At 40.8% G+C, this 25,162-nt stretch overlaps 1 protein-coding gene across 7 annotated transcripts in view; it reads right to left on the reverse strand.

The window, feature by feature from the left end:
- Positions 1 to 25,162, reverse strand: part of PRMT6 (protein arginine methyltransferase 6) — a 346,269-nt gene that overhangs the window by 235,039 nt on the left and 86,068 nt on the right. For all 7 annotated transcript variants that reach the window (XM_089396593.1, XM_089396598.1, XM_089396597.1 and 4 more), the window contains exon 4: positions 8,145 to 8,180. In XM_089396593.1, coding sequence (XP_089252719.1) covers positions 8,145 to 8,180 — 36 coding nt within the window. The remainder of the gene's footprint in view (positions 1 to 8,144; positions 8,181 to 25,162) is intronic.

Below are 25,162 nucleotides of genomic sequence, written 5' to 3' on the forward strand. Positions count from 1 at the left end.
TGGAAATTCGGACCCGGGGTTCACCGCAATTTCGTCTCAAATGGGTTTTCTTTTCGCTTTTCAAACGTCGCAGAAAAAAAGTTATAGCGAAAATTCCACGATGGCCTGTTTGGAGTAGCGAAACCCTAGAATCTAAAGCTCTGATACCAAATGTTATGAAACCAGCTCACAAAAAGATAGAAAAGATAGATCAATGCCTTAGAATTCAGCCTCTTCGAGGGGGCAACCTCCTTTACATTACAAAAATGAACAATTCTTCGATGATACAAATGACAAAACCTCCTTTCTATATATAGGAGTCGAAGGGGTCATAATATAATCAAAGCCAACATAACAATAATAATGTAAGAGCACAATAATAACAATAGCGGGCTTTTATGGGGCACAATAATAACAATATGGGGACTACATGGGCACAACAATATAATAAGGGGGTTTTACTAATAACAATAAGGGGTTACACTAGTAGTATAGGGATCTAACAGACAAAACTGCAATTTTCTGTTTTGGGCATTGACCGAATTGCAGGAGGGTTTGACCAGCGTTGGCCGAGCTACAGTTGAGTTAGTTTGACTACATTTTTCTTGTGGAATATTTTGTTTGGGTAGACCGCATTTCTAGGCACAGAAATCGAGGCAATTTGAGTTGTTTAACTAGTGTTGACCACAAGGAAGTTGAACGCAAGTTTGACTCTGTTGACCAAGTTTGACTGATATTTTCGAGACTGTTTTGGGTTGATTTGGACTGTTGTTGGAGGCCAAGTTGACTGGGTTTGACCGAGCTGTTTTGGAGGAGAAATTTTGCCATGTTGACCAGCGTTGACTTTCTAGTTAGGGCTTCTTGTGACTATTGTTTGATTGGACATATTTGACTTTGATTAGTAGGCAAGTGAATTTTGTATATTGTACTCTCTCTCTCTGCTGAACTTTTGAAGAATAATAAGAAGAATTGATCAAAGGGTTTCCCCACATTGGGGTTGTCCCTGGCATGCACCACATCTTGTGTCTTGTCTTCGCTTGTCCTGGCTTGTCTACTACTATTTTCATTTATGTTCTATCTGCATTTATTGTCATGTTAATGTGATTGCTAATCTGGAAATTGATATTGGGCTAATAAGAAAAATTAAAGTAAATTGCTTTTAAGCATGGAACATACCATTGTTATCTAAAATTAACAAGATTGAAGAAGCTTTCTATTTAGAGGAAGAAGATTGAGTGCAACTATCTAATATGATGCTGAGAGCGATATGTCCTTGATACAAGGACCATTCTTGTTGACTAAAGATATTGCAGTGTCAGAGGCTTTTGCTATATTAATCAGTGCCAAGGGATATGCTCTCAAAGGAAAAAGACTATCCTAGCTCTTGTTGCCTGATGCCTTAGATATATGTGAAGTGAGCTTCCCATTGATGTACTTGCAGAATTTTGAGGTGCACGAATAAAGGACAGATGATCGCAGATTGAATAAAGCCCCACCTACACTCTAGTAGGATCCATGGGCTTGGCAGGCTGGAATGATGAACATTTGAGGGGACCTTTGATCTCTTTTATTAGAGGTATGCATTTGATATTTGGCTTTATAGGGTAACAAATTATTTATGACAAGATTAATATCATCTCAGCATTCAATGCCAAAGTGAGTTAACTCATGAATCCAAGATGATCCACTTTTTGAGATGATGAGGACTTCCTTGTCAAGGAAAGTATTATGTCAAAGACTTAGCATGATGATTTAACACTGAAGCAGTTGAGAGAGACTCCTCTTTAGATTTGATGGATTCCATGATGCGCTGACAGTCAAAAGAATTCTTACTTTGTATCATGAGACAGATAGAGCCTGAATATGTATATTGGGTTGCTAAACATGTGTTGAGACAACTATTGGTTATGGACTGAGACACTATGACCGAAAATTGATAAATTCACCAATGATAATAGTCTGAAAAAATTTTGTTGACTAGAAGAGCATATCTAAGTGTTGCCTCGGTTTCCTGGATGATTTCATGGCATAGAAATTTGTTGCTTTAAGAAGTGTGCATTGTTCGTTGCGAGCTAGTGTGATTAGGAAAGCTATTTGAGCATTTATTGGGCATAGTGTGATTCCATGACAGGTCTAAGTACATTGAGATCACATATCACTATATCGCTAAGAAACAGGATTCGTTGAAAACCCCTGCCATGTCCCAAATCCAACGAATCGAACACGATTCGCAGGGTCATGTGTCCTTTGAATGTGTCCAAGCGTGTACCACGCGTGTCCGAGCATGTCCAAGCATGTCCGAGGAGCCGAGCACCAACATGTCCCGATTTCGGGACACGTGTCTCCTGGAAATGCGTGTTGTGCAACCCATAAACCCCGGTTTTGGCTCATTTCTCCCTCATTATTTTTTGTCTCTCTTGTTGTCGGTGTGTGGGAGCGACTAGCAAAGGGTTTGGGAGCATTCTGGAGGCAATTCAAGCAACAGGTAAGTCCATTTTGCTTTTATTTTTTTGCATTTTTATTACCGCAGCTTACATGTGCAAATTTTTTTACAAATTTGTGCATTTTTTCCTTTTTTTTTTAAATCATTCATGATTCAATCAAGCGCAGCAAGGAAGGTGCAAAGGAAGGGGGAGAATGTCCCCTTTGGAGATGCCCCTCATGTTCCAATTCCATCAAGTTCTGTAAGCGTTCCCTCTATTGAAGTGGGGTTAAAACAACAACTTCAAATGTGGACGGAAGAATTAATTTAGAAAGACAACATACTCAAGAAACAAATATCCCTTGTTGAAGTATGTCACAAGAGAACAAGGGCCAAGAAACAAGTTGAAAGTAGAAGGCAATGTTTCTTGGAAATGAAACAATCATTTCATGAGAGGTTATTACCGTGTGAAAGCTCATTTGTTGGCTTCACTAGGTTGTGGAGTTGGAGCATGTACACAGGTGTCTTTAGCTAAGAGGAAAGAAATGGAAAAAGAGACCAATATTGGTGTGGCGATGGTGGCCACATCATCTAAAAAAACAAGAATGATGATCCCCTTCCATTCTTGAGGAAAAGCAGCAACAAATTTCCATTTGACAGTTTTGGTGGGGGACAAGTAGCAAAAAGAAAGGCAGTGGCACTTGGTCCAATGGACAATATTTTCCAGAAAGAGAAACAGGAAGAGCTTGATCTCACAATTGCATTATTTTTCTATCAAAACTTCATATCCTTTAATGTTGCACGCTCACCTTTTTTTATTGATATGTGTCGAGCTCTAACTCAAGGGGCTCCATCAGGGTATGTACCTCCTAGGTCATAGAACCTTAGAACCACATTGTTGACTAAGGCAAAAAAATAGGTGGACAAAATACAGGAGCCTATTAAATCAGCATGGCCAACATCTAGGGCTAGTATTGTCTCTAATGGATGGCCAGATCCAGCACACCACCCACTCATCAACTTCATGGTGTCTTCCTTGAATGGTCTAGTTTTCTTGAAATCATTGGATGCACTTGGACAATAAAAGGATGCACAATAAATGGGTGAGTTGTTCATTAAAGTTATTGAGGATGTAGGTATTGATTCTTGTATGCAAATCACTACAGATAATGCACTTGTTTGCAAGGTTGTTGGCATGATTGTGGAGGCTAAATATCTACAAGTATTTTGGACACCTTGCATTGTCCATCCCCTGAATTTAGCACTTAAATCTATTGCTTATGATGTGCTTTGGATTGAAAATATTATTGAGGATGCACGACATATCCCCAACTTTGTACAAAATCATACAAATTCCCTCACAATCTACAACGAGTACACCAATCTATCATTGTTGAAGATTGCAGATACATGGTTTGCCTATTCATTCATCATGTTGAAGAGTTTGAGGGAGGTAAAGACTGCTCTTGGAGCCATGGTTATTTCAAATTTTTGGTCTTTTTGGAGAAAGACAGGTCAAGCAGCCTCAACAAGAGTGAAGGACACAGTGTTAGATGATGCTTGGTGGGAGAGGGTAGATCTACTTATTAAAATCAGAGACCATATCATTGCCTTGCTACGATTTGCAGATACAGACAAACCCATCCTAGGAGAGGTTTATGAGGGATGGGATTCCATGGTTGAGTCTGTGAGGACCATATTTTACAAAGGGAGTGCCCCGAGTATGAGACATCATCAGAGGCCTTCTTCACCACCATACAGAATATTCTTGTCAGCAGATGGGAAAGGAATTGCACACCTTTGCATTGTTTGGCCCATTCATTAAACCCAAAATAACACAACCATGAGTAATTGAATGGTGGACCTTCCCGCAGATTCCCTCCTCGCATGGATGGTGAAATTTTACAAGGGAGGAAGGATGCATTGAGGCAAAATTTTCAGCATAGAGCATCTCTTGATGAGATGGAGGATGCCTTTTAGAGTTTTCCACTGGCACTAGTCGATTTGCAGGATATTATGTGATTAGAGACAGGGGGCTAAGAAGCCCTCTTCTTGGTGGGCAACTCATGGGGCAACAAGCCCTCCCCTATAGTAGTTAGCCATGAGGCTCATCTCTCAGGTGACTTCGTCCTCTTGTTGCGAGAGGAATTGGAGCACATATGGGAATTTGTAGAGTGTCAAGAAGAGCAGGCTTGAGCAATCCAAGGCAGAGACAATGGTGTATGTGCACACCAACCCCTGTCTTATTTACAGACAGAGGGATGAGTGGTTGAAGGGAAAGAAAAAGATGTGGGATGTCTTTCCTAATGATACGGGTTTGGACAGCAGTGTTGAGTTACCATTGGCCAACTTGGATCTTAATGAGCCAGTGCTAGAGCTTGTCACTTTTGATGATGGTGATACCATTGAGGGGTTATCCCCTACACCAGCGGATGCAGAGATGACATTGGATACAAAGGAGGAGGATGTCGTAGAGGAGAGCAGTGGTGACCATGACAGTGATCTTGATTTTGATGATGATGATGATTGATGACTCATGAGCTACCTACTACCTTGTACTTGTAGTTTTTTGTATTTTCTATTTCTATTTGCCATTGGCATTGCTACTACCTATCTAACACATTTTGATTTTGATGATTGAATGAGAAATTAATTAATTTGAGTCAAAAATTAATGTAGAGAAATTAAATTCTCCGAGTGGAAAAATTCGGGGGTCTCTAAGGGATTAATTTTTGGAGGTTCCCTACCAAGGAGTATTGGAAATTTCAAAAAAAATTGGACCCTTGGACCTTGGTGGTTAAGTCAAAGTCAAATTTTTGAAGAAATTAGCTCTAAATAATTAATTTTGAGCTAATAAAAAATGGGTTAAATGAGAATTTCGAAAATTCCTCAAAAATAATTATTTCTTGATGAGATGGAGGATGCCTTTTAGAGTTTTCCACTGGCACTAGTCGATTTGCAGGATATTATGTGATTAGAGACAGGGGGCTAAGAAGCCCTCTTCTTGGTGGGCAACTCATGGGGCAACAAGCCCTCCCCTATAGTAGTTAGCCATGAGGCTCATCTCTCAGGTGACTTCGTCCTCTTGTTGCGAGAGGAATTGGAGCACATATGGGAATTTGTAGAGTGTCAAGAAGAGCAGGCTTGAGCAATCCAAGGCAGAGACAATGGTGTATGTGCACACCAACCCTTGTGGTTGAAGGGAAAGAAAAAGATGTGGGATGTCTTTCCTAATGATACGGGTTTGTACAACAGTGTTGAGTTGCCATTGGCCAACTTGGATCTTAATGACCCAGTGCTAGAGCTTGTCACTTTTGACGATGGTGATACCATTGAGGGGTTATCCCCTACACCAGCGGATGCAGAGATGACACTAGATACAAAGGAGGAGGATGTCGTAGAGGAGAGCAGTGGTGACCATGACAGTGATCTTGATTTTGATGATGATGATGATTGATGACTCATGAGCCACCTACTACCTTGTACTTGTAGTTTTTTGTATTTTCTATTTCTATTTGCCATTGGCATTGCTACTACCTATCTAACACATTTGGTTTTGATGATTGAATGAGAAATTAATTAATTTGAGTCAAAAATTAAATGTCTAGAGAAATTAAATTCTCCGAGTGGAAAAATTCGTGGGTCTCTAAGGGATTAATTTTTGGAGGTTCCCTACCAAGGAGTATTGGAAATTTCAAAAAAAATTGGACCCTTGGACCTTGTGGTTAAGTCAATGTCAAATTTTTGAAGAAATTAGCTCTAAATAATTAATTTTGAGCTAATAAAAAATGGGTTAAATGAGAATTTCGAAAATTCCTCAAAAATAATTATTTCAACAACAGAGATTAAAAGTTGATCACAAATTTATCGGCGGCCAAGATTATTTTGACAAGGATCAAGCCAACTAGTCGTTATTTTTCCACTTTGACATTTATCTATATAGAGAGATTCATTTGAGTCTTGAGCCATTAGATGTTTGGCTTAAGAAAATTTGCAGAAAAATTGATTAACACTATTGTCCCGTTGGGAACATTATTTGAATCATAATAAAGACTTTGGGGAGCAGTTCATGGTGTCTATGGTTTACTGATTTGTGGTACGGGCATTCTTATATCGTGCTTAAATATTTTTTAAAGTTTGTTTTTCATTAGATGGGGATAAGATCATTCTATTAGTAGCTTGTGGGCTTATCTTAGGTCATCTCATTCACCATATGACTAACAACCTTTCTTGACGAAATTATATAGTGTTTGGAGGTTACCCAGTCCTTGGGCTCCAAGTTCACAAAATGTGGACGTAGGCTGACCTTGTTTGGACTCCGAATATTTATAGGGTTTATTTAATTTCGTGAAGGTTGTGGTTTGCATTAGTTCTTAGAAATACACGACCATTTATCAAAAAAAATCTATAAAAAAAATTATTTCTCAAAATTTATTTCAACAGCCATGTATATTTTGTAAATAATTTTGTATAATAATTTTGTAAATTATTTTTTCTAATTGGAGTTCTAGGGTTTTGAGAATTTTTTTATATATTTGGGTTTTTGGCATTTGTGAATTTATTTTTGCAGGTGTGATCAAGCAAGAAGAGCTGGAATAGAGCTAGATCTAGGCCCTTGAGGGTAAGATCTAGCCTCTAAAATTTTCTGCAGGGCCAGCTATCGAAGAAATTGAGCAATATTGCAGATCCAAAGCACATTAAATTTTTCAAAGCTGGGGTTTCAAGTTTTGGGGCTCCTAAACCCGGATCATCCCTCTCCAAGGCCATTGTTTCCCTCTTGAGCCCCTGCGTCAACCTTTCAGGGGCTTGTGTTTTTTTTTTCGATCTCTTGGAGGCTAGTCGTACCCTCGAAGGACCTCGGCTCGCCCTCTCTCCCTTGACCGCACGCCTTGTGGGCCTCCCCTAGCCCTCGACTCTCCTTCCTTTGCCCTTGACCCTCCTTTTCCTCTTCATCCGGCCCTCTGTCTTCCTCTTCCACCCTTTGTCCTGCCTTCGCTGCCTCCTCCCCTTCGCCTCCTTCCTTGTGAACTAGCAGCATAGCCACAGGCCTAATTTAGGCCCCGGCCTCTCTTTCTATGGCAATCGCAAGCCCTAAGGGCACTAAAGCCCTAGGTTGCAGCCCTATAGGGCCTTTCGGCCCCTTCCTTGAGCTAGACGGCAGCCTTATATGCTTATCATAGGCCTATTGAGGCCTCTATTCCTTTGTCATGGGTTTCCTAGACCTCTTCAGACTTTTCTTCCGTCTCCTTTAGCCCTCCTTAGCCCTAGTTTGACCTCTCCTCCATCTCTATGGGCCAATTCATTTTTTGGGACTGAATACTTAGTGGTTTTGCAGAGAAATTGGCTCAAAAAATTATGTTGGCCCATGTGACCTACATCCACCAATCATGGGCCAAAGAGCCCAGTAACACCCACAAGGCATCTCAGCCTAGCTTGGATATTTACTAAGCCTTTCTTCTTGTATTATTGCTAAGCAATTCATCAATAGCATTATCCCTTCTAAGATTCTTACGAATGAGTAGTCGCTTTTTTCAAAGTGTTCAGAAAAACATGAGTCGTTTCTTTAAACAAGTTTTACTATTCTTATGAAAGATCCAAAACATTTCAATCTTATCACATGTAAGGTAATACAATATGCCCAATAAGGCATAAAACCATCATATAACACTCAAAACACCAATTTGCATGGTGTCATTAAACAATTTGGCATTAAAAAAAAATACTTAAAAGAAACTAAAAATACCTGCACTGCTATGTCACTTGCATCGACTGCATAAACCTGCAACCCACCTCAAATTTGTTAACTAAATACATAAAGGAAATAACGAATGAAAACCACTCCAAGATACAGTCAACCAATTTTAAGAAAAATGTTTCAGCAAATAACAATATGCCCTCCCCTAAATGTGACCAGCTTAACATGTTATTAAAAGCCACAAAGATTACTGATTAAATTAGAATTCTTCAAAGATCTTAAAATCTAAGTAACGATATTTTGGGGCATAAGTGTATTACATGGGACCTATATGCAATATTACAAAGAAAAACACTCCATGGATCTCAATGGGCGATAAGTTTTGCCTTACAACATCAAATCAAATGGATGTTATTAACTGAATCAAATGCTTAACACAAAAAACATCAATCTACAACATGAAAATATCATAAACACTTAAAGAAATAAGCATACATATTTTGTTGGGAGAAAAGATTTACATGGCCAAATACACGAGTTGACACATTTAGGGTCCACCATGTGGTCTCAAACTGTTGCCTTATTTACCAACCTTTACTTCCTGGGGAGGATCTTAAAACAAATATTATTAATAAACACATATTTTAGACTTCTCCTCCTTCAGTCTAGAACACCGAGATAAGGTTAGGGTATGTCTCTTTTGGGTTATTAATCTTTCTGCGTAATACTTAATTATGTGAAGTTGAAATAGTTCATTTTGTGACGTAAAACTAATCTTAAGACACTTGCTGCAATTCCCAAGATAGCTTTTAATGCAAGTTCAAAAAATCCACCTCATCCTTGAAATTTCGTTGATCTATTTCCTGTGAAATTTCATCCTTGGCACTGAATCTGAAATATAAATTACAGCAGTATATTTTTCATTTCTGCCCAACCAATTACACATGGCAGCCAAAAAAAATAAACACCAAACAACTATATTTCAAGGTATTTTCCAGCCCTTACAGCACACTTCCCAGCACTAAAAACAGTTCTAAATGTTACTTATACCAAAGTTATTGCAGCCATGAATCTGCCCACTTAGCTTCTATATATTTGTCAAATCACTTAAGAAAATCTGCCCACTGTTATGTCATATCAGCACACACTACCAGCACTAGAAACTATTCAATCATCATGAGAACAAAAGTTCAAAATCAAATATATACATATATACAAACAGCTTTTCCAAAGCTGTTACAAGCAAACCCTTCAAGTTTATTACAAGCTAGGACTTCTCCATTGCTCTCCAAAACCTAGCTAGAGAAACCATAACAAAACCCAAGCCACCAACTCCTCCTAGCTAAGAATCACTCCAAACAAAAGCATACACAAAGACAAGTCTTCTTCAGTACTACATTTGCATCACACAAATCTACAAGAGACAACAAGATAATCTCACTCTATCATCTATACATCAAACACTTTAAGTAGTACTAGAGTTTCCAAATGCTATAAAAGCATAGTCTTGTTCTCCCACGAGAACAAGTGCTCCCTTAGATCCTCCAAGGTTTCTCCCAAACCATACCTTCCTTTATTTTCAAAGGGAAACCCTTACCCTAAAGCCTTGCTTGCATCAACACAAGAACTCTAGCACTCTAGACAAGGAGAGCAAAGTACAACGAAGAAAAAAATATAACAAATAGACAAGTTCATTCTAACTTTCACATCTCTAATAAAATTACGTGTTAGCAATGATGAATGAAAATATTCTCTCCTCCCATTATATATATCAAAGGATAGTGGAGGCCAACAACAATAAAGTTGACACTATCCACAACAAGCCACCTAAATAGGTCTGCATGTGAAGCACTCCAACTCTAAATGACACATGTTAAGCTCCAAGGCATACACATCCATTAGGCAAAGGTCCCGCACTAACAAGAAATATCCAATGCTCCTCTCCAAACGTCTCCACTACTCCAACACTACATCCTAAGCCGTGTGCCCCTTGTTGATTTTTGTAGCTTCAGAAGGTCTTCTGCATAGGCTGGTGTCTTGCATGCAAGAAAAGAAGTCCTTTTTAGGTGGCTTTTTGAGAGGAGCAACTAATATGATCTCCTTAAGTTTCAACTTAGGAAAAAGTACATTGATTAATTATTTAATTGATGTTGACTTTGGGCTAACGTTTATCTAAGGATAAGTAATTAATCTTAGCTGTCTATCACTTTGGAGGTTAAGGATTTGGACCATGGGGAAATTATAAAGAGGTTAAGGATTTGGACCATGGGGAAATTATAAAGAGAACATCTGGGAGAGGATGAAGACATTACATTGCTATTCTTGAGAGACAAGATAAATAAGATGACTTTATTAATGTCCTTGAGTGACCACAAGAGTAGGTTAGTGGGACTAGAAGATATCAGTCGTGTAGATACAAGACATGTGGGAGTAAAAATGCAACTCCATTGTAAATCCAAAGCTAACAAGGCTAAAATATGACAAAAATAAGACTAAAGTGAAATAAAAATACAATTAGAGAATGCACAAAATCGCATGAAGTGACCAAAAATGAGAGATATGGAGTATGTCAATATTGCACTAATTAACTCCAAAGAAACTGAAGGGGAGTGAGAGACTCCAGGATTGAAGAGAAGGGAAAAAGGATTACAAGAAGGGAAATTCGAGAGCAAATTTCAAGGAGGCCGACTCTAGGGGAGAGGCCAAATTACTGAAGAAGAGGGTCGAGTTCTAGAGGGAGACTGAATTATTCAAGTCAATAATTTCAAAGTCACTTCAAGCAAATTCTAAGGGAAACATTGGACCTCTCAAGCAAATTAGCCTCCTTCTACGTTCGATGTCACTTTGTTTATTGTAAGTTTTATGACCCTTTTTTGAATGCGGAAAGTCATTCCCATGATTCACAAAAGTTCCCTAACTTGTGGTATGGGCATGGGGCCCCATTTCAGGCATATTTTGAGTGTTAAGAAGAAATACTCAAGGTTTTATTGAAGTTGTTTTGAAGGTGCCTCCCATTGGGAAGATTTTAACACCTCCCCTGAGGGTTTTGAGCAATGTAAATCAAATTTTGTATGTAATAACTTAATCTCCAAGCCTTTTGCGAATGACAAGTCAGTATTCCTTCAAGTTTCTTAGACATATCTAGGGAGCAAAAGAGGGAGAGATATCGAGAGCCTCATCTATAAATTGAGAGCTCCCTCTCCTCGTGTTACCCCTTTAAACAGAGGTACTCCAGAACTTTTTCGCCACGCCATATATGCCTAAAGGATGTGTCTTATAGCCTTGTAAAGCCATGTAGGTATGTGTTATCTTGGGAAAGTGACTCTTAGATTCCCGTTGGTGTGGACGACCATGGCTACTCTAAATTATTGTTTGTTTCATGATATGTTTGCCTCTATCACATTGTTGACTTTAGGGTGGTTACTCCCTACCTTCATGGGCGTTCTTATACCTTGGGGTGGTGTTCAAGTATCATGGAATAGGCATTACCAGGACTCATGGTTTAAGGGAGCACTTGCATCAATAAAGCCCTGTAAGGATGATCACCATATGTACTTTTCCCTAGCAATGTCCCTTATTATCCCAATGCACCCCTCTACCCCACATGTGCCATGTGTCTTATGTATTTTGCAGTCTCCTTTGGCCTTGGCCTTGCATCTTGACAGTCTCATAGTTCCCCGAGGCATCACGCTACATGTTTTAAGGCAAAGAACACTCTATGCCAAGATGAATGACTTGTCTTTCAAAGCAGTCAGAACACTCACACAGAACTCCAGTTAAAACAATGGACCCATTTTTGGGGCAAAGCGACCTTCCATGTGGCATTGCAAGCAACATGATGTGAAGTCAAGTGAGCAAGTGGAAAACAAAGATATGGCAAGTAAGTGACTTGTAAAATCCAAATAAGCCCAATGTTCAAACCAAGGTGACATTTTCAAGCATTTATTTCACACATGGGCATGACGTCATCATCAGTGGGACTATTGGACAGAGTAAAGGAGCATGAGGGAAAGTGATGGAACATTAGAGATTAATTGTGCAAATTGGAGCCCCCAAGGGCTAATTGTCAAACATTATGTCCAAATTACTCCAAGAAAGGGTCAAGATCCTCCAATTCAAGTTAGCTGCTAGCATTCTAAGGAAGACAAGCAAGCCAAAATTCTCCAAGGAAGCAAGAAAGGCCCCTCCAAGCTAGGCATTGAGATATAAAGTGAGCAAATTAGACCCAAGGGCTAAAATAAGCCAAAAAAGGTCAAAACAAAGGTCAAGAACACGCATTATTACTCAAAAGAGGTTGTCGTTGGATGATTAAGGCAAAATTAAGGGAGGTCGAGTCCTTTTGGGGCAAGGATGAGCCCATCTCAAGCAAAGTTAAGGAAGCATACGTCACCCATCTTTTCGATGGCAATTTCCCCATTCATCACCGATTTCCTTATAATTACCAATTATTCGCCCAAAGCGTACTCATTAACTGTCTGCCATGCTTTTCCCCGATCAAGATTCTGATCATGGCTTTTCATCACCCACAATCAGATTGATATGACTTGGACCCCTCTTGGTAGTGACCCTTGTGCCACTTATCCAACAACACCATCACCATCAGTGGTTAACACTAGACACAGGCACCCCTAACACTGCACGCTACCTAGTTTGTTGCCACGCCTCCTCGCGTCCATTCTTCCAAAACTAAGACAGAAGAAATAACTCCTATCCTAATCCTTTTTCTTCTAAATCTCTCATTCTAACCTTATTCTACCTTATTTATATACAACTGGTAGACTAGTCTTCTCCTTTCTCAATCTGATGTGTGTAGGAGCTTGGTTGTCGATATAGAGTTTCAACCTACTCCCATTTACAAATCCCCCGTGCGGTGCGCCATCCAAATTTCCTAACTACACTACGCCAACCTCAATCACATGTTGAATAATATAAGGTCCCATCCAGTGCATTCGGAATTTACCTGGATGCCTCAGAAACTTGTTATCATATAGCAACACCAAGTCCCCCAGCTGGAATGTCTTGTGCTTGATCATTCGGTCGTGCCATGCCTTATCTCGCATCTTTTGCACCTCCAATTCAACATACCAATTCATTGCAATGACATCCAAGGTATGCATGAAACGGTGTACCCATTCTTGTTGTGGTACCTGCCCCCTAGTCCATGATACGACACACTTCTTCAGGTGAGCCCTAGGGCATTTCATACCAGAGTATTTCTCTCCAGGGACCCCAGAGTTGGTCCCGAATCCAACCTTCAACAATTCCTTACACTGTCGCCATCCCACGACTCACCCCTTGTGTGCAGCCCACCATTTGGCTGGTGTATCGCGCAATGCAACATCCAACGCAGGAATCCTCTAACAATCTCGTATCTGATCCTCGTACTCCCGAACAAAAATATCTACTTTTTATAACCCATCGAAGGAGGTGGATTGTGCACCTCTATCCCTAACCAATGCACCATCCTTGTAACATGTGCGCATCTCTAGGTGTTGACTTCATGCAGCCGATTCTGCCAATTCTCCAAAGCTTTCTTCTAAGTCTGAGGCGCAAGATCCAATGTTGCGCTAACTCAACACTCCATCGGTTGTAGGATTTACATAGTCATCTCGTCGAGTTGTGACATTATAAATGTTATCTAGTTCCTCCCGACTCAGCTCACCCCTCACTCGCTCGACGTAACGATCCCCTTCAGATGGATCGAGTGGTGCAATTACTCATATATCTTTGCCTTCAAAGATCATCTGCCTTTACTTTAGATTAATAATCACCTAGTTACCAAAGTCCCAATTGAACTCTGAAAGAGCCGGATAGGGATTGATATCATCCACGATTATGATCCCCTCGAAATCGGTAGTGCTTAACACCCCATCGACATCCACTAGTACTCGTAAAAACCATCCGATAGGAAAAATCCGATGTTGGTTGGCCAATCTAAGCTAAATTGGAAACCAAATCAACTTCGTTCTCCCCATCATCTCCATGTGCCTTCGGTAGAACATTTACATTTGATCCCAAGTCCAGAATAATGTTGTCCATCTCGTACGTTGAACTAGAATTCTTTATTGGTTCTTCTCCTACGAGCAACTTGATTCACAACCCTTGGCAAAGCTCGCGCGATTGTCTCCTCAGTTCCCCTAGCACATTTCTCTACCATCCTTCTGAACTTATCCAAAGCTTGGGGGTCTTTTACTAACTCCAAGAAACTTTACAGCAGACTCTGAACAACTTTGCAGCAGACTCTGAACTGGATCCATTGTTGTCTTTTGTTCCCTATCTAAAATGGCATCAGATATCTCTGGCATGGATTATTCGCGCCTAGCTTTCGGCCTATCCCATTCTTCGTCAACTATTTCCCATTGGACCTCCATATATGTGGTATTTTCCCTAACAGGGTCAAACTTCAAAGGGGGTTCAGGAGCTCTCTTAACCCACTGGGGTTGTGATGTCCGAGGTCATGCAGCATCAGCTCCTCCTAGCGTTATCGCACCTACTCGTTGTTGTGTCCTACGGGACTTGACAGTTATCATTTGTACATTGAGCCCCTTCTTCTCCTGCCACTTGGAAATCAGCTGGGAGCAATTCTCTGTTAGATGATCTAAGGACTTGCGATAAATACAAGTGCAACAATGATTGGTGAAAATCCGGGCTAAGTGTCCTTGCTGCCCACAATTGTAACAGATTATGGTGCTTTGTCCTTGACCAAATCCTCCTTGTCCTCTACCTTGGTCCTCCAGGTCCTCTAGTCGCCACACCGCACCCACAACCTTGTTGATTATAGTGTCCACCTTGATTATACCCAAGCTAGTTAAATCCATTTGATGTGGCTTCCATCCCTTCAGGCCCTTGCACTCGAAACGAGTCAAATGTGCATTCACGCATCAACTCAAGTGCACAACAGTCGTGGATATCATGCCCAACTGATTTCTAGAAGTCGCAAAATAGAGTATGAGCTATGGAATCACACTTTTGCATCATTGGGCAACTGGATGGTATATGGCCCCATACCCTGTAGATTCCGCACCACATTCCTTTGCCTTGCACAATCAGATTTGTTGCGCCAATCGCCATATTGTTAGTCAACAATTTAAATTCGTTCCTATGGTGACCCTCTATTCAACAGATGGTACACCAAAGTTCCTTCCGCTTTTCTTTCCCCTTAGTCAGGTCTTGAAGTTGGGAAGCTAACGCAGCCTGCTACGATTGCACCTACGCCATACCATTATTCTCCCCACCTCCTGCCAGCGAGGTCTCTAACTTCAACGCCAACTCCAGAGCTTCCAACTACTTACCTATCCTCTGTTGCGTCAATGGTATTCTGATATGTGGTAGTAGTCTTGTAATAAACCATTCCTTGTGTTACACGTGCGGAATTTTGAACGCCAACGTGTCCTTCAATACTTTAAACCATTCTTCGAAGTCCCGTACCAACTCTCCCAAACTCTGCTTGATCTCCTTGAGTTTCGTAATACATAGAGACTTCGACTTGGGCATCTGAAACTCCCTGATCAATGCCTGCTTAATCTCCACCAAGGTCTTGTTCTGTCACGCTGGAGTCGTGCTTTTGAACTTCATGTACCATGTTAACACGTGATCCCTAAACATGGCTTCCAGCTAAGCGATCCTCGTGGCCTTGTCTTGCACCTGCTTAGCTGTCCAAATGGCCTCACATACAAACAGATGTCGTTCTAGTTCCTCAGTGGCAACACTATGAAACATGGGCATCCGCAAATCTACATCACCATGGTAGCTTGCGTGGTGCCTCCTAATGAATCACTCCCACCTGCACTAACCGCACTGCCAGAGAACTATGCACCTAACTACGCACCAATCTGAGTTTCGACACCTTGCGTCGTCCCTCCTACAACTGGACCAATTCCACTATCGCTATTATTTCTTCCTCCCTAGCTACAATTACCTTCTACACTAATTGTATCAATGTGTTAAGTGCTTACCTCCTACTCCATAGATGCGCGTGGGGCCGTGGGCTCAACGTCGGCCATGGTTTGATTTTACTGTCCCAGTTCCCAATATTCCATACTGCGTGGACTCAATTGTTCCCTCTTTCCTTCCTTTGTTCGTGGCATGCCAAACTGTGTCCCTTCATAGCTCTTATCAGTAGCATTACACTATGTCCTACAATGGCCTCTCCTAAACCCTCCCTCTAGGCTCCTTCGTTTGGCAGGCACCGACATTGACCGGCCTCCTCTTGCATCACCCCGCCATGCCTCCTCCTCCCACTCTTTGGAGTGTCATCTTCATAACTCTCTTACTCCATCCTTTCCCTTTTCTTTTTTATGTGCGGCTTTGATCCCACTGTCAGCCTCCACCATAGTTCTTCTTCCTCTTTCCCTTTTATGCTCCTTCGACCATCTCTTGTGTCTTCCCCACTTCCCCATCCGCGCAGGCAACTTAGTTACTCATGGTGTGAGACTCCAGAGTCAAAACATCGTGGTCATACAACATCATCTTTATCAACAACAGTATTGACCTTATAAATCTACCTCTTGGTCCCTTTAGGAATTTTCGCTCCGTTGTAGTATAGGACATCGTCACTTCCACTGCAAACTCCACAATATATCCTTCAAGAATGCTTTCAAACCAAAACTCAACAACACGGGAAGTTTTGTTGCTTACAACTTAAAGCTAAAGCACTTCCTCCGACACCCACTTCCTTAGCGTATCATGTCAATACGTCGGGTTATTGTCCTTCAATCGTTAAACCCACTCTGTCAAGATGTTAGGAAACTTTCCAAAGAAAACTTCATGGAAGTCAGTGAACACATACTTTTGTAGCCATTTCTCTGAGTTTTGGTTCTTGTCTCCTATCTCTTTCACAACAAACTCGCACAACTTCCATCTGAACCACCGTGTAATTTCCTACATTGTGGGGTTCCATGGTTTCCACATTCCTATAAGACAGTCCCATCACACGGCCATCCCAATCCCGGCAACTAAACCATTTGTTCGTGCACGGGATTCTAACAAACCCAGGATTTGCGACGCAATGGCCAACAAAGACCCGCTTAGCATCAGTTCTTTCGGAAACACCCACGAAGTGAGTGAAGTCTCACCCGAGACGCTAATGGGTGATTGTCGGAACCAAGTTTATGTAGTCTGACATGATTGTCTTATGGCTCACGACACACGACTTCTAACTGACACTTGTTTCATCATCTACCTGTCACCATGTGCTGCGCAGGGGGGTCAGATTTTTTACCCATCAAGGAGCCCAAGTCCAGAACAAACATGCGTGACATAAGACCTCAAAAAGAAGCTCCATCATTGTAGACAAAATCGACACCAAGCCCTGACAACTTTGCTACTGACAGGTAATAGTAGTTAGCATTTCGACCCACTATTGGCCATACGGCCTCTCACGCTCGTTCGTAAAGGTTCAAAACAAAAAACATCACAAGTCCAAAACAGAAAATATCATCTCCATATGTGACAATCCCATACTACGCGATTAACATAAACATTCGGACTATTAACCAGTGCTTTAAATAGTCAATCTATCACAAATTACACAACAACGAACGCATGGAACCATCGTAAAACATTCACAAAAACGCAGCGCAACAAAATGGAACAACTTATCTGACCATTAATTTATATTATCACTAATAAGAGAGGTGTAGCACCAGAGTTACATTCAAGAACCAAACAAGCTCATTGGCCTTTCCAAACAACACTGCCCCGACAAAAATCAGACCATTAACCCATTCCAGAAGAACAAGCCTCATATTAAACCCATATAACAATAAACACATTCATTACATTAATGTTGCATAGCAGTAGTGGACTCAAACGTATGCCAAAGGCTCAAAAAATAAACAAACACAAACATTAAATAAGGGTTTTGTAGCTCGGTTTCTTCCTTTTGTGCTCGTCTGGCACTCAACATCTAACAGCTAGCATTCTTCATCCGACAACTAACGATCAACGACCAACTCGTGCTCAGTCCTTAGGAGCCCTTCTTATTGTTGCCTGGAAACGTCTCAAATCCTCTGAGCCTCCCGCCTAGCCATTCCAAGGTTCCTAGAAAACGGTTAAGATATTTTCCTTGTCCCATGCATATCAACGATTGTCCAAAATATCCTTCCTGCCATTTGGCTCCACTCCTCTTTCCTCAAAATATCTCTATCCTCCTACTCGCCACGATCCCCTCAGTCATCTCCACCCTCTACAAAATCATAAACACCAATATTCCTCTGCACGCGCTTTCCCTCCACGGGTGCCACTGCCATCCTCCTGCGTCACGCCCTACCTACTGTGTCAATGCTATGTTGCGCTCCACCTATTGCGCTATCCCTATGTTCTGCTCCATCTCGACATTTTCGCACTCCTTATCCCTATTGCACGGTCATACACTTTACAAAAATTTTGAAAAAAAAAATATGGGCTCCAACAACATGATAAAATCAACAAGTAGAATTCTCACACAAGATGCATCACACAAATGCAATGCAAATACTTATCTAACATATATCAAGTCCTACTAAATAGAGTGAGGCAGTTTCCTCCTATCGTGGAAGGTAAGAGTTCACCATCTAGCTTCGCAATATAAAAGTAACCAACCCCTACTTTGCCATGGACCTTTACAAGAATTGGATCACCATTGACAAGGACTAAATCACCCACTTGGAAGTCTTTTCCTTGTCTTTGGACCCATTGTTTCTTTTTGTTCTGAAATGTCAGCATTTTGGTTTTGTTGACATACGTGTTCTTTAATTAGCAAACATTTTCTGAAGGTTGAACCTCTTTTGCCCTATCATTCTCTTTGGCTCAAGGTGCTTTTGTCTGATATGCAGGTTTTTAGGAGAAAAGCAGCTTTGGGCTTTCCAACCAGCTTGAGGAACAAAAAAGGCTCGATATCTTCCACATGCTTAGGCATATGGGGCTCCCTATAAAGGACAAATGGTGTTCCTTCTACAATAGGAATGGTGGCATGTCATAAGTCCATCTGTAAGTGTCCACTAATTGTGGTGCATCATTCCTAAATAGGAGCATTCCCAAGGGATCTAGCACATCTATGGCTACAATCATTAGCAGAGAAATATCTTTATTAGCAGCGAGAAAAAATTTGACATCCTTCAGAAGACCATAGATAGGTATAGACTTCGAGTCAAATCTACATACGTTCTTATAAGGCCTAGTGATCTCCATTTCCAATTGATGCATGACCCTTAAAGGGATTATGTTGGCAGAGGCGTTGGAGTCGAGCATAAAATTGTGTAAGATTAGATTGTTTATCACTAGGGAAAATAAGAAGGGTGCATGCCCTCCATTTCTTCTATCATTGTACATGTTTTGGAGAATAACCAGAGGGTCTTCAAGCTCTTTCTCAAGGTTGAAATCCTTCTTAAGTTGCCCTCTTTGGGGCTCAAGCTTGGCCAACTCCAAAAGAGGCACCTGCACATTCATTTTAACTAAAACATTTCCTAAGTCAACATCCAAAGACACATTAGGAGCTTGGGTGGTGGACTTAGGGATATTCTTAGATGGAGAAGGTGGTCTATCCTTCTTTTCAAGGGCAGAGCTAGAACTAGAGCTTGCTTAGTTTTGGTCATTATTCTTTCATAAATAGTGTAATCCCTTAAACCTTCCTCCTTCCTCAACAGACATGATCGGCTCATCTTGATCACTAAGGGCTTCTTAAGCGCTTTCTTCACATTGTTCTTGGAAGTGGGATTCTCCAAGCAAGATATTAAAAGAAGCATCATCATGTACTGCATTTAAATGCTCTGGGGATTCTTCCTCTTCCACTTAATTATGGAACTCATTGCAAGTTTGACACCAAGGATTTCCTTCTTGGCCAGCCATGTTAGTTGGGGCAAGAGTATTTGGCACATTTTGTTGTGAACCATTGCCGCTAGCGAAAGGATTCTTCTTAAGAGGCCTTTTTTCATTAAATTGTAGTTTGGGAGGAAAATTTTGACAAGATCACCTCTTTGTTTCCAACATTGCAGTTTGTTCATCATAGTCATCTTCCATTGCATGATTTTAGAAGTAACTTTATCAAATTTCTTGGCAAATGCTTACAAAACAAGATCAACTTGGGCACTAGGCTTGGCATTTAGTTCAATTTTGGCCCTAGGAGAAGCAAGAAGGTCAATCTTGGAAGCATTAAGATTATACTCTTTTCAATAGTTAAAACTTTAACTTCATCTAAGGTTGTTGGCTTTTTATCTCTTAGAACGTATGACATATGTCCAAGAAGTGCTTCAATGAACCTATCAAGGATAGTATCATCAGTTCGATTATTCATGCTAGGCTCATGAGGTAGAGCTCATTATAGGCTTCCCTGCCATCTTTTTCATTTTGATATTCTTTCTTTATTTTATTGTGGCCATGATCTGCTCTTTTTGTTTCTTTAAGTCGCATCAACCTCCTAGGGCAAAGTTTCAGGCCCTACCCAGGTATGTCGACATATGGGTGCCAAATCCCAAAGAACCAATGGTCAGTTGAACCTGAAGAATGAGGTGAAATAAGCGCTTGTAATGTAAATAGAAAGTGTTAATTATGACATAGGGATAGATGGAACTACGCTATCTCAGTCAAGGCTTCCTAAGTAGTGCCCCTCCTATACCCATTGGGCCATTAAGGGAGGTCCCACTCGACTAGGATGGAAGTTTAACCCCCATTTAAGGTGAGAGAACAAGATCCCGATCAAAACCCATCCTTCTTCTAGATCACCCTATAATCCACACCAAATGCCCAAAGACAAACAAGCATAAGCACTCGTTTACAAAATTATCAAAGTACCTTTTGAGTGGAAGCCCACCTTCGTCTATGTGCTCACGTCGGATGAATGAGATGCATATTGTTGATGTAAGTGGTGGAGATATATGGCATATAATTAGCTGGTGGTGGTTGTTAGGGGTTGTTGGCTACATCGTTGACCGACTAGCTATCAAGAATAGGAGAGAAGTTTTCTCCTATAGGGCTACCTATATTGATGTGTAACGTGTCCCATTAGACTAGGGCTAAAGACTATTTCCCCTAGTAAGGTGAGAGAACAAGTTTACAGTCAAGATCGGTCAATCATCCAAATCACCCCTTTATCCATAATAAATGCCCAAAATGTTAAGTAAAAGCAACCGATTGCAAAATGATCAAAGTACTTGTTGATTGGTAGCCCACCTTCATCCAAGAGGAATGTCGGATGGTCAGAGGCGCCTGACTGGTGCAAATGGTGGAGAAACTGACATTTCATCATCATCAAGCAATGTGTAGGGCTACTAACTGATTGGCTGGCTAGTTAGTTGTCCAAAATAGGAGAAAACATTTTCTCTTAGGGGTTTACCCATTTTGGTGGGTAACAGATGTGATCACACTCAATTCCTCTCATAACTCCTATAGCTTCTTACACAGTGTACCCCCCATAACACCATTTCTTAGAGCATTTTTTGTTCATCCAGGGTCGATTTTGTCCCTCATCCACCACATGCAAAAGCATGAATTCCTCTGTAAGATTATGTGAGACAACAATTTCTTTTTTATGATTTGTTCGACCATAACAAGTCCACATGCATATCTTTGCCATATTTCCTTCTTCTAAGGATTTTTTTTTCAAATCTAGGCAATCTTACTTCATCTCCACAGTAAGCCAATGCACCACAATTAATCTACAGGCATATTTAAAGTAAAACACATATTTTACTATGAGCAACAAGATATTAAAGGCAACAAATAACATTTTCTTTTTCAATATAGTGTCATGTTGTGTTTGATTGGCCATTCTACACCACAACGTTGTGAACCCTAGTTCAGTGCTATCATCAATGCAATGAAATTTGTTATTGAAGCTAAAGTCTTCTTATGGGCATGTTTTCCTATAGCATGCTCATCTCGAGTTCTTTTTGTCAGGGAGGGGCAAGCATGGCTTCACCCATGCTCAATCAAAACTAGTTTTGGAGCAATGTTATCTTTGATGTGGTTCATGACTTAATTTGCAATTAATAAAACATAGAAAGAGGTGATATGTAGCTTACACAAGTGTAGGCCTATCTCCCTATGTATTGATACATTACACCTTTCAATAATCAATAAAATATAGTCTCTCACCAATTTTGCTTGCACTTTTCTCTGAGTTTGTGCTTATTTTCTCTAACAAAAGGTGTGTTCCACTTAGTAGGTACCCTTTAAATAGAACGATGTAGCATTAGATGCATAACGTCACTCTATTAATGACCCCATATATATATATATATATATATATGAACTTATGCTTTACTAACTAATAATGGCCTAGGGTATACTACATATGCACTGTTACCCAGCAAAAGTGGGTGACCACATACGAGACTTTTCTCCCAGACATCGCTTCAGCCAGCGAGCCTTCACAACCACCAGTGTAGCCATTGGATTGTGCCATTTGATCTTCGCTCCCTAAGCCAGTCATATGTCCCCTTACCCATCCATCAAGAGCATATGTTTGAAGGTGGGCAATTGAATCGTAAAGGTATGTTTTTCATTGTGCAATCGGGTGCTTATGCTTGCTTTTCCTTGGGCATATTGGGCCTGGATTATTGGGTGACTTGGAAGAAGAATGAGTTTTTACTATAGTTTTGTTACCTCACCTTAAATGGGGGGTTAATCCTCAATCCTAGCCTTGTGGGATCTCCTCTATTGGCCTATGGCTTCAATAAGGTCACTACTTGGGAAACCCCAATTTTGGTAGCGCAATCCCATTTTCCCATTTCACATTTTTCACTCCCCTCCGCACAGTAAAAGCCCCATTTCATCATCTTCCCTCTTTGGGCCGACATGACCACTAGGACCACAAGGCACTAGTACGCCCCCTCCCCTTGTCCACATGTCTGGGTTGGGCCTGGAAATGTTGTCCCAAAGGTTGATGTAGCTAAAAGAACGTTAAAAGCAAATCATGGCCACAAGCAAGAAACAAAAGAAAAAAATATCATAAAATGCAAAAGATTATCGGAAAATTTAATATAGTACGTGGGAAAAAGCCAAACATGAGCTCTACCACTTCATCATGGTCATCACCCTAGTTCCTAGGGCACTCGAGTGCCCACACATCAATAAGGAACCCATGCACATCCAAACCCTGGTGGGCGATGAATTGCCACACCTTAAGGGGGTAATAGTTATTGCATATCTCTCACAACATGCTCTTATTTCCTAGAGCCCCAAACAGTAATACAAAGAAAAATCATAAAAAAACAAAGGGCAAATAAAGAAGGGTGGAAAAACAAAGGCCAAGGTAACTCATGTATCTACAATTGCTCCCTCCTACATCTATACACCCAAATATTGGACATCCCTCATCATTACCATCCTTGAACCTAGGGCATTTGGCTTTGAGACCCCAATGTCCCCATCCATCTCATCATTACTCACATGACCCCTATCAACTAAAGGATGTACCTTGGATCTATCTATCCCCTTGGCGGTTGGGAACACCTAATAGGGTTATTTATTAGTCACTCCTACCTAGGGAGTTAACACTATTACAAGCTTAAAACCCCAAATTTGGAAGGGAAGCCCACTATGAAGTCCCAATGTGCCCTTGATTAACAAGCTTGGTTCACTTAGATGCACTAATGAATTATTGTACTTGATGGTGAGGAAGCACAATGGATCTTATATGTGATTGGCAAGTGGTTTCATCATGGGTTGGGCAACTTAATTGGGGCCCAAGCGCACCAAAGGATCATATTGACACTTTGAGAGCCATGGGACTCCATCATGTGTTAGAACATCATTTCATGCAATGGGCACCCTCAGCATTTTGCTCATTGCCCCATATTATTTGTGAGATGATGCACTTGGACCAGTGTGCCCCGGTCGGCTTAGAATATTATGGCAACTGATTCAAGGCCCAAAGGAGGTTTGTCCCACCCTTGAGACATGGGAGGGCAAGCACCATCGTCAGAGTCCTCATTATTGGAGCAGTACAGGGTTTTCTATCATCAAGAGACCCATGAGACCAGTTCTTGTGCCCCATGCCCAATTTAGGGCCCCACATGATGACTTGCATGGAGACTATGGGGTCACCCCCTTGTTTGAGATTTATAGAGCCCTCTCTCACATTTTGGCACAAAGAGGACTCAACGTGGCCCTCCAACGACCCTACATCAACATGACATCATCAATTCGGCTAGCATTTGGATGGTTAATTTATAATTAGTGAAAGCTACTTGGTCGGCTTGTGACCAAGGCTTGTTTCTTGCCCATTATTTCAATGTTTTGGGGACTAATTAGGCTAATTCGAGTTAGTAAGACTCATATGATTAGAACTCACTCTCATTTGTGAGAGATCATCATCATCACTTGGATTATTCTCTTGTAAATGAACTCGCATGTTTTCTTTGGAAGCTATTGGAAATTCTTTGATGCATTTTGAAATTTTGAGCTGGAATTTTCAATCTTCATTGGAGCTATCTCATGATTTGTGGATGGATATATCATATTGTCATCTTGTAAGTGCTTCTTGTTGAATATTTTGAAATGATGTCTAATGTATGGAATTGTCGCAACTAGGTTAATGCTATTGTTCCCTAATTATTGAAAATCAATTTTGGAAAGTTATTTGGTTGGCAATTGCATATGTTACTCATTGTATGGCAAATGATGAATATTACTAGTAGATGATATTTTGTCTTTCTTCCATAAAACTCCATAAATCTTGAGTGGGTAAATGTTAAAGGTTGATTGCTATGGCTTCAATCTTTAGCCTCCTTGAGGATGATTTTGGCCAATTTAGAATCATCTAAGGCTCCATAACCCAAAGGACTGGGCACCTGTCCAAGAAACTTAGCAATCAACTCCTCTCTTGTCCATATTTTCTCCTCAAATTCTCGACCCTTCTCTAGGACGGCGAGACTAGGGCATCAAGCAAATTCCTTTAGAAAGTGAATTTTTCGATTCTGTGAGGACAAGACTCTTCCTTAGGGTCTTGCCTAGAGGATCTCCAAGTTTGGTGGATTTCTCATGGTTTTTTATCCATAAAATCTTGTGCCCTAAGTGTGCCCTAGAAGGGAAACCATAGCTTGTTTCTCCTAGACTAGGGGACTTTCTTGAGGGTTGTATAAGCATAG

The sequence above is a fragment of the Pinus tabuliformis genome, chromosome 1_2 (assembly GCF_031772625.1).
Source record: "Pinus tabuliformis cultivar Carrire ecotype Pingquan chromosome 1_2, CPIR1, whole genome shotgun sequence".
Classification (NCBI taxonomy): domain Eukaryota; kingdom Viridiplantae; phylum Streptophyta; class Pinopsida; order Pinales; family Pinaceae; genus Pinus; species Pinus tabuliformis.